Consider the following 10,965-nt stretch of genomic DNA (forward strand, 5'->3'; position numbering starts at 1 on the left):
ATACAATTCATTTATAAATTATTTAAAGTTTTATATGATTTGACGAAATTTTAATTTTTTTCTGAAAGTTTACTGTGAGTCGCTCCGGTAACTCTAATGTGACACCTCGGATCGGATCAAATCACGTGTATCAGTTTGAGGGAGTTACAGGGAGTCAAAAGGACTGAAGTAAATGGAGCATTTGGTAGAGTATCCGGGTTTATTACAACAATTTTTTAGGACTGGGACGGGTAAAGATAGTCATAGATCAAGATGGACTGAGTTTATGAAACCTAGAATTAAAGGAAATTATGTGTTTAAAAATGCTCGAATGCATAAACTTCATGTTGTTATATTAGTAACAATACCAACTGAGCGGTAGCCCCATTAGCTGAATCAAACAAAAATCACAATTTGAACTTGAGCATAAATAATAGTTCGAAATCAGACACGAATACTGAACGAAGTTGACCACTTCAACTTGTATATGAAATTGAGTTGCAACTTTAAAAATAAAACTCAATCAAGCTGAGTCTAACATAAACCTCTTATCAAATAATATATTTCACGGCACAAAAGTTCCAAGGGTAAGACCCATAAACTTGAATGTTTTAACAAGCAATGAAATCTAAAATTTTTCCTAATCTGCCAGAGAAAATTGTCTACCTTTCAACCAAAAGTTGTGTTGGGGAAGTTAATTAGCATTCAGAGCATCGAGTTGCCTTCGGAGATCTTCGAGGTCGTTGATAGCCATATCTGGGGCTCCAGATGCTGGTGGCTTTAGAACTTCATCGGCAATCGGGAGCTCATGGGTGAGACCTTCGGGAAGAGCATCTGAAAGAATAGGAAATTACATTCAGAAATGAAATATTGCAGTATTTCGGGCACTGAAATGATGCCGTTGTAAATTTGCAGTAATAGTGTCGGAAATGTAGATGAAAACCGGTACCGGCTCTGGTAGAGATTTCACCATTATAAATAGGGTTTAGGGATCAACAGATTAAAAGATAAGCAACGGAAATAACCAATACTTTTATTTATCTACTTGGGACTATTCATATATTAACCAGAAGTCTAGGAAAAGAGAACACCAATATTGCTCGAATTCTTTACTATGTACGACCAAAACTGGAATTTGATATAAGGATATGACCCTCCAATGTCATTCCAAATACATGAAAAAAGCTTCAAAAATATACATGTGTCAGATATATACCCATTCTGACACTCACATTTAATTTCGAGTAACATAGGATACTGCAATCACGTACAAAGACTAGATGAATGTTTGAAAATAAGGGCAGAAAATAGAAAAAGAAACCTGAACTTGTGCCAGGTGTACTCTTCGGCTCATTATCATCGACGACACTGTAAAAACAAAAGAAAAGAAAACCAAAAAAATGCATAAGCTGGCTAATTTCCAAAAGTATAACCATATAATGATATGATCCATGAATGTAACATGCAGCAGTCACTATTCTTCCAGGATTGTGTTTTGTACATAGTGTCATATAAACCAGACCAGTTGATTGAACCAGGAATCAGTGGTTCATCAGGTCCAGAAAACACCATCCAACTGGGAATCCTTTGAACCAGCTAAGAACTGGTTGAACCGATTGGTAAACTTATATTAACGACACCAGTTAAACCCCTTGGATACTTACTTTTATTAAATCATTGTTATATGTAATATTTATTTAGTATTAAAATTACTTATTTAATTTTTTTAAGTTCAACTGGTCTAGCAGAACGGGACCCAAAGGTCTTACCAGTTTGACCTCTGATCTGATTTTAAAAACATTCTGTACCTTATGTTCCATTCATTATCAGCGTGAACTGGTACATCTGCTACTATAACCTTCGCCTCGGCCTCCATCTTGGCTTTAGCCGCAGCATCCCTGGCTGGCTTTGCAAGAAGGTATTCTTTCTGCAACGTGATAATTAAATCCAGCATCAGAAGAAAACTGAAACAACCCGCAACACAGAGAAAACTCTTTCTCTTACAGACAAGCAGCATTTGAACATTGTGGATTCGGCTTCATTGCCATAGTTGGGAAGAAATCTTTAAGAGAACTGTACCCCTGCAATTAAGCAAAAAAGCTAAAATCTATAAGAAACCAACGGTAAGTACATGAAGCCATTAATTTTTACAATAAGCCGGCCCAAGAACACATTGTAGAGCATTACATCAACCTTCTAATAGAATGATCTACCCACGGATTATTACAGAGGAAGATAAAGCAAGGATTCAACTTAGGAATGGCAAAAGTACCCCAAAACCATCGGGTTTTGGCCCACCATGACCTACAAGAACTTGTTCTCTCTATCTTACAAAAATCGAGGGGTGTCTTTACTTTTTTAAGAATTTATAACCTATATATTTATAAATATTTTTAATTATAATTTCTAAGTTTTATGAGATTTTATAACACATTTGATTTAGTTTCAGCATTGGGTCAGAGACAGGTGCTAAAGAATTAAATGAAGTTTGGGCTAGGGTGGGGTGGGGTGGGTTCGGATATTCATAAGTAAAAAACAGATCAGGGAAAACATGCCTCGCCTCATTGCTATCCCCCATTAATCTACAGACACACATGCAGAGATGGGAGCAGGGAGGGAGAGTTGAGTGATTTACCAAGTAGGGAGAAACCTGTCCGAATTTCAACAAGAACTTAAGTGTGTTTTGGACTAGAAGCCCAGCAACAACTCCCTGAAAAGTTAGTTCATACACGAAAAGGTCAGTCCATGCATGCGATATCGATAGAATCATTCATGTTGTAAACTCACGAATACATATATGTTCCTATGTAGATAGATGCATTTATGTCTGTATGTTCGGATATAGATGCAGGCACCCTTCCTATAGACAAGAAAAAGACAAAAGGAAACCAGAAAAAGAAATGCTTACCATGGTAGTTGGCAAAGATGCGGCACAAACCCCTTCACGCTTGAGTGTTCTTTCATCCACTCCAGATGCTACAACCTACAAATGAATAGGATGTTGTATTATCATATTCAAGTTTCACTTTCATGATTATATAACTTATTGCTCGCAAACTCAAGATTTCACATATATATTAAGCTAATAGCATATATTAATGGACGAATGTACCAAAGGAGGTGCACATGCGAAACATGCAGTTTCTCCTGGAATCAGCAACTGTATATGACCTGAAACTGCATCTCAGATACACCTGTCCAAAATTTTCCTCATTTTAGTCAAAAGCAGCAGCAGAGCAGCAACTGAAGCACAATTTTGTATTTTTACTAGGAATCTATTTTCAGTGAAATGAACCATGGCTACACATATACAACATGCAAACACCTCAAAGATCAAATGGCCTAGTTAAAAGGTTTTACACTGTAGTCCATGGTTGTCAAAAACAGACTGGACTAACCGGTTCATCCGGGATCCAATTGGTCTGGTAGTTCAACCACATAAGCTAAATAGAAAAATATTTTCCTAATTTAATGTTTTATTATGATTTTTCTTAATTTGTGTTAATTTATATACAATTTAGAAAAAATAAAAAAGTTGCAGATGGTTGAACCACCCAATTTAACCAGATGAACCAAGGATCAGACGGCACACCAGTTCAACCTCCAGTTCAGTTTTTTCAACCATGCTGTAATTATTGCAAATTAGAACGTGTCAATGGTAAGTCCAAGTCTACCCATAATTTTTGGTGCCATTATAAGAATACTGAATCAATCTAGTACTCGATACTCCATATGCTTCCTTAAACATTCTGTAAATATAATCAATTTCAATTTATTGTGGAAATGCAAGAGGTCAGAATCATTGAGGTTTTATAACTAAAACAAGTCTATTGCTTCCACGGGATTTCATGCATCTTTAAAAGGAAACTTACTATTAGATTGAGAATATTAATAGAAAACACTAGTTTGGTGTCATACTTCCACCGATTGGTTCAATTAACATGGTTAATTCCAATTTTTTCCGTGTATTTAGCGGATCCTTTCTGATCATATCTCCATATCTATGTGTTGTACATGACAGTCAGAGAATTAAGTTCTCACCAGACTCCATCCATGTTTGATTCAACTCGTTGCAGGCCTGTATATACACAATAAGATAAGATCTAGAATCAAATATGCTAGAATATTAAACAGTTCCTATGCAAGAAGGTCATCAAAATGAGGCATAAAAGAAAAGTAAGCATGTCTGATGCAAAGTCAATATACCTGGTTGACCACCATCCTTGCTTCATAATTGTCTACACAGCTTAAAACAAGATCAACTCCGTTACCTTCCTTGGTTGAGCGAAATGTTTTATTCTTTAAGCTTGACATAAAGGTTTCAAAGCCTTGTACAGTTGTGATATTCAGTGTATAGCTCTAAAGAAGATGAATCAATCAATGTGGTAAGTTCTAAAATTGCTCAGTGAAGGACCGAATTAATTGTCTATTATTATAAGCGTATGCATAATGCTTTTACCGTTACTTAATTAATTAGATAAAAATCACACAGTCTATACAGAGAAGACAAATCTTGTAAGATAACAAAAAAATTATTAAGTCTGTCTTTTGTTTCACTAGAAACTGAAAGCCTAAACCTTGGCATCACTTCCTTGTAAACCAATGTAGCATGCACATTAAGATCAAAAACGAAAAACAGAATGTAAATTGTCAACAAACTCTAAATGAATATGTAATGAAAAAAGGAAAACAAAACGTATGTAAAACACTCCAACTCCACACCACATAAACTTAGTTTTCCACACTCCAAAGTAGACCATGAATTGAAACATCATCTAATTAAAATCAAACTCACCCCACCTTTTGCGTTAGAAAACATAAAGGTGACATTCATGAAAAACACTTACCTCCAGCACAACATCAGGATTTATGTCTGACAGGGTCTGAACAGCAGCATCAGTCTTTGTCATACCAACCTTTACAAGATATTTGAGAGTCAGATTATTCAAATTAAGGTACAAAGCCAAGCTTCTGGCTTTACAACCATGCAAAACATGTGGTTGCATCCAAAAGGTTAGTGGGAATTTGTAGGAATTATAGAGATGATTTGTTACCATTCCTATAGAGATATGATTTGTTACCATTCCTATAAAGATATGATTTTGTAAATAGATTTCTACAATCCCTTATTTTAAGGGATCATATCCTAGGATTATTATTTTTCCTTTCTTAGAGTTTCCTACTTTAGAGAGATATTTTGTATATAAATATGTAATCTGTCATATTGAAAAGAATAAGAAATTACAGAGAATTACTCTGATTTCTACATGGTATCAGCTTAGGTTACGGTTTCTTTCCAACCTAGATGATGTCCACAGCTTCTTCTCCTACTCCGGAGATCACTTCAAATCCAGAAAATTTTTCTGGTTCTGCTGCTCAATCAGAAGGTAATCTGGTCATGAAAGAACCAGAAGATAAACCTCATGCTACAGTTTTTTTCTCCTCCCAGTCGTCCCCTAATTGGATCCTCGATTCTGGTGCTACGGATCATATGACTGGTAATAAGGATTTGTTTTGCAATTTTTTTCCAAACTTTGGTAAAGTTGCCAAAACGGCTGATGGTTCTTTGTGCAAAATAGAAGGACATGGCACTGTTATTCTCAATGACCAGATTATACTTAAAAATGTCCTCTTCGTACCAAATCTGGCTTGCAATCTCGTTTCCGTTAGTAAACTTTCCACCGACTTGTACTGCTCTGCAATTTTTAATGATATTGATTGTACTTTGCAGGCACTGAACTCGAAAAAGATGATTGGTAAGGCCAGCTTGCAGAATGGTCTCTACATTCTTCCTGCTTCTACTAAAACCGAAATCTCGAAATCTTTCAACGCTTTAGAAAAAGTTGATAATGTTATGTTATGGCACTATCGTTTAGGTCATCCTAATTTTCACTATCTTGCAAAAGTTTTTCCTGCTCTATTCATTCATAAAAGGCCAAATTCTTTTTTTTGCAAAGTTTGCTCTCTTGCCAAACATACTAAATCAACTTATTCTCCTTCTACATATAAGCCTTCTCACCTTTTTGCTTTGATCCACAATGATATTTGGGGTCCTTCTCGGGTGAAGAATGCTGATAATTGTAAGTGGTTTATCACTTTCATTGATGATCACAGTAGGATAACTTGGACTTATTTGCTAAAAGATAAATCTGAAACTGCAGGTGTTTTTACCCAATTTTATAACATGGTTCTCACTCAATTTGGGTCTAAAATTCAGCTCTTTAAATCTGATAATGGAAGTGAATTTTTTGCTAAGTCTTTGGGTGCGTTTTTCAGGGAAAAGGGCATAGTTCAGATTAGTTCTTGTGTTGACACCCCACAACAAAACGGTATTGCCGAAAGAAAAAATAGACACCTCCTTGAAGTTACTCGTTCTCTTCTATTTACCACTAATGTTCCAAAATATTTGTGGGGGGAAGCCTTATTAACTGCCACATATTTAATCAATCGAATGCCTAGTAAGGTTTTACAATTTCAAACACCTCAATCTATATTTTTGCAATACTTTCCCCATTTTAAACCTATCTCCTCCATTCTTCCACTTAAAATATTTGGTTGTACTATTTTTATCCAAAACATTGCTCCTAATAAGTTCAAGTTAGATCCTAAATCATTAAAGTGTGTACTGGTTGGATATTCTTCACTTAAGAAGGGTTATAAATGCTATCCTCCTCCTTCAAAACGATTTTTTACCACTATGGATATAACATTTTATGAGCAGGATCCCTATTTCACTCAAGCTGAAATTCAGGGGGAGACATGGAAGGATTTTCAGCCACATCAGGTATCTCCTCCTACTCTTCATTCTCAACCTTCAGAATTGCCACCAATTTTGTCCTTAGCTACAGATTTGTCACCTGTAACTACTCCCATTGATCCACCGGTAGTACCTATCACTACTTCACCCATACCCACTTTAAATACTCTTCCTGAAAATACACCTACTCCCATTCAAAATATTCCACAAACAACACCAATCAAACATCTCCGTTTCTATACAAGGAAAAGAAAACATATTCTTGAGGCTGTTTTGCAATCTAATGCTTGCCGAGAATTGAATTTGGGTCCAGCTGTCGAAAAAGAAGAAGAAATTAGTAAGTCCACTTCCCCTACTCTAGATGACTTCCCTATTGCTATTAGAAAAGGGGTTAGACAGTGCACCAAGCATCCTATTGAAAAATTTGCTTGTTATAATTCATTGATGCCGTCTTTTCAAGCATATACAGCAAACTTGGATAAAGAACAGGTTCCCACAAGTATAGCTGAAGCTCTAAAGGATTCAAAATGGAGAAGGGCTGTTGAAGAGGAAATTTGTGCACTGGAGAAAAATGCTACTTGAATTGTTACGGACCTTCCTCAAGGAAAAAAGACTATTGGCTGTAAATGGATCTTTACTGTAAAGTATAACTCAAATGATAGCATCCAACGATACAAAGCGAGACTAGTGGCCAGAGGCTTTACACAAACATATGGGATAGATTTCACAAAAACTTTTGCACCTGTGGCGAAGCTGAATACTATTCGAGTACTCCTAAATTTGGCTGTAAATTGCGATTGGAAATTACACCAACTTGATGTAAAAAAAGCTTTTCTTAATGGCAAGCTAGAAGAAGAAGTCTATATGAAGTTGCCACCTGACTTAAAGTCTGTTGAAGGAAGTAACAAGGTGTGCAAGCTCAACAAGTCTCTATACGGGTTAAAACAATCACCCAGAGCTTGGTTCGAGAGGTTCACTAAAGTCATCCTAAAAAACGGCTACAAGCAATCCCTCGCCGATCACACTCTTTTCATCAAGGTAACTTCTACAAATAAGAAAGCTATCCTTATTGTGTACGTGGACGACATAATTCTTATCCGAGATGATGAAGAAGAGATTTGCAATTTGAAGAAGTTGTTAAATAAGGAATTCGAAACCAAAGACTTGGGAAAGCGAAGGTATTTCCTAGGAATGGAGATGGCAAGGTCAAAAGAAGGACTTGTGATCAACCAAAGAAAATATGTACTTGATTTACTCAAAGAAACTGGTTTTCTTGGTTGTAAGCCGATTGATACACCAATGGAGGCAAGCTTGAAATTTAACAAAGAAGATGGGTCCTTGGAAGACAAAGAGAAATTTCAAAGATTAGTTGAGAAACTAATTTATTTATCCTTGACAAGGCCAAATATAGTATTTCCTGTAAATGTGATAAGTCAACAAATGACTAATCCTACTGAAGAGCATATGGCAGCAGCAAATAGAATTCTCAAGTACTTGAAGAAAACTCCAGGACACGGTTTAATGTTTAAGAAGACACATGACAGAACTGTTAAGATCTTTACAGATTCTAGTTGGGCCGGAGACCTTACTGAAAGGAGATCCACTAGTGGCTACAGCACCTTTGTTTGGGGAAACCTTACAACTTGGAGAAGTAAGAAACAATCTTTCGTTTCAAGAAGTAGTGTTGAAGCTGAATTTAGAGCACTAGCATTGGGAATATGCAAAGGAATTTGACTACTTAAACTACTGAAAAAACTTGTCACTAATCAAGAGGATCACTTTGAAGTTTTGTGTGATAATCAATCTGCTATTCAAATTGCCAAGAACCCAGTTCAACATGATCGGACAAAGCATGTTGAGATTGATAGACATTTTATTGTTGATCAAGTTAACAAAAAGACAGCCACACTTTCATACATTCCTTCAGAAGAACAAGTTGCAGACATTCTTACTAAGGCTTTGCCAAAGACTGTTTTCAATAAATTCCTATTCAAGCTGAGATTATACAATGTATATTCTCCAGCTTGAGGGGGAGTGTAGGAATTATAGAGATGATTTGTTACCATTCCTATAGAGATATGATTTGTTACCATTCCTATAGAGATATGATTTTGTAAATAGATTTCTACAATCCCTTATTTTAAGGGATCATATCCTAGGATTATTATTTTTCCTTTCTTAGAGTTTCCTACTTTAGAGAGATATTTTGTATATAAATATGTAATCTGTCATATTGAAAAGAATAAGAAATTACAGAGAATTACTCTGATTTCTACAGAATTCAATAATGTTTTATTACTTTCAAGAAATATGGATTCGCTATTCCCTGAAAAGTGGCATTTTACAACTAAAAGTCACAATGAAACAGTATGGAAAAGGATACACATACCCACTTGCTCAGGGCAAAAGAATAGCCTATTCATGTTAGCTAACTCCACTTTGTCATAATCATACAACAAAAGGCGACCTATACCACACCTTGTTAGCATCTCAGCTGCAACACTGCCAACACCACCGACACCCTGCAAGTCCAAGACGATTATCAATGAGAACTAAATTGGGAAAAGAATTATCAATCTACAACAAGATGGTGGAACTAAAAGTATGTGCTAGGCAAAACATCGTTGAAACATCTAGAAAATAGAAGAGAAAGGCATACAACTATGGCAACTGAGAATTCCCGAATCCTTTCGTAGTTCTCCACAATACCCATTCTTTGAAGTGCCATGAGCCTACTATAGGGATTGCTATCAACCACCTCAGAACTCATATCCTGCCAACAGATTATTTAGACATGCAAGAGTAGTAAAATCACAAACCATAATCAGAAGAAGACAGAGAAGGAAAAAACCTTGACTTTTGATCGTCGAACAGGTAGAGACTTAGCAAGATGAGTAAGATTGTCAACACGTGATTGCAGCTGAAAAAAATATATAACAGGTTACAACCAAAGTTCAAACATGTTCAATTTTCATAACTAAAACACATGATATTGTTATCTATCTCGAAGTCTTAACTTTTCCTATATGTTGTAAATAAGTTAAATCTTAACTTCACCTAAGAGAACCAATTCATCAGCTAAACGGAAACAAATACTACACTACCAACATTCACTGGTAGATCTCACAAAAGGCATTAAATAAGATATTCGCATGCAAAAAATTAACAAATTAAGTCAGAACTTTCTCCTCCAAAACCCAATTAATACATAAAAGTAGTGCATAGATCATCAAAGATCAAACCCAGAATCCAAATGAATCTCATTCTTCATAATTTAACAAGTACGAAACACAACAAATCTACAAACTCTATAGATCCTCTAATTCTCCAAAGAAACATCTTATAAAAGCATATACAATTAAGCATCCATGAATGTAAATGTTTCTAGATTGATGAAATCTGTGTACCTTGTCAACTGAAGCATGAAGAGAAGGATCAGACAGTGATTGTCTTAGAGACAGTATATCATCAAGCATCTCTTTCAATTCCACCTCCATTCTTCCGCTCTCTGTCCCTCTCGAAAGACCCAAAAAAATTTTTAAAGACCGAATCTAAAAAAACCTGCAAAACCGCTGCGAGAATGGATTTTGGTTCCCTTTAAATTCGTTTCCATTTTTGCACGCCTAGGGTCAATTCTTTCATTTATTGCCAAATCTGTTTCTATCTGTCAGAATCTGCTTTCTAATGTATATTCAATTTGGGTTGCAAGTGTAACAGAGTCCAAATTATAAATTTAAATTTGGGCTAAAATGGGAGACAAAATTGGAAATCTGAGCTTGGATAATCCATTATTAGAGTTAGTATGGTTTTGAGGCTTTGGCCCAATAGTCAAGAATTTATTAGTATTATACATATTATATATATCTATATATATGAGAGTTTATTAGTATTATATTTAAATATTAAATAGTAACTTTTAACTAATCTATTTAAATATTGTATAGAGTAAATTATCTAAATGATCATTTAATTTTTTGAGACATTGATTTTTATCACTCAAGCGTTAAACTCATAACGGTAGTTAATATTTTGATCACCTAACTTTTAGGTGTTAATGTTTTGGTCATTCAATGATTTTTTTAAATTATTTTAACTATTAAATCATTAAAATCTGAAATATAAATTAGGAGATCAAAAGAAGTTATTGGAAAATTTAGAGTTCAACATAAATCAATGATAACCGATGCGATGTTGATGATAATTTGAAAATTTTAAAAAAATATTGAATA

The 10,965-nt window shown here is 35.2% G+C and overlaps 1 protein-coding gene across 1 annotated transcript; it reads right to left on the reverse strand.

Annotated features, from left to right (window-relative positions):
* Window positions 1-625: 625 nt before the first annotated feature.
* On the reverse strand, window positions 626-10,411 carry LOC120172232 (ubiquitin-like modifier-activating enzyme 5). The gene is made up of 14 exons (XM_039179747.1): window positions 10,144-10,411; window positions 9,588-9,656; window positions 9,396-9,509; window positions 9,130-9,258; window positions 4,827-4,895; window positions 4,186-4,338; window positions 4,021-4,057; window positions 3,092-3,162; window positions 2,888-2,962; window positions 2,615-2,689; window positions 1,982-2,060; window positions 1,788-1,914; window positions 1,301-1,347; window positions 626-813 (listed from the first exon to the last, which is right to left on the reverse strand). The coding sequence occupies exons 1-14, from the start codon at window positions 10,231-10,233 to the stop codon at window positions 674-676; spliced, it is 1,275 nt and encodes a 424-aa protein (XP_039035678.1). The 5' UTR covers window positions 10,234-10,411; the 3' UTR covers window positions 626-673.
* Window positions 10,412-10,965: the final 554 nt, after the last annotated feature.

This window comes from Hibiscus syriacus, unplaced genomic scaffold (genome assembly GCF_006381635.1).
Source record: "Hibiscus syriacus cultivar Baekdansim isolate YM2019G1 unplaced genomic scaffold, ASM638163v2 tig00111847_pilon, whole genome shotgun sequence".
In the NCBI taxonomy this organism is placed as follows: Eukaryota; Viridiplantae; Streptophyta; class Magnoliopsida; order Malvales; family Malvaceae; genus Hibiscus; species Hibiscus syriacus.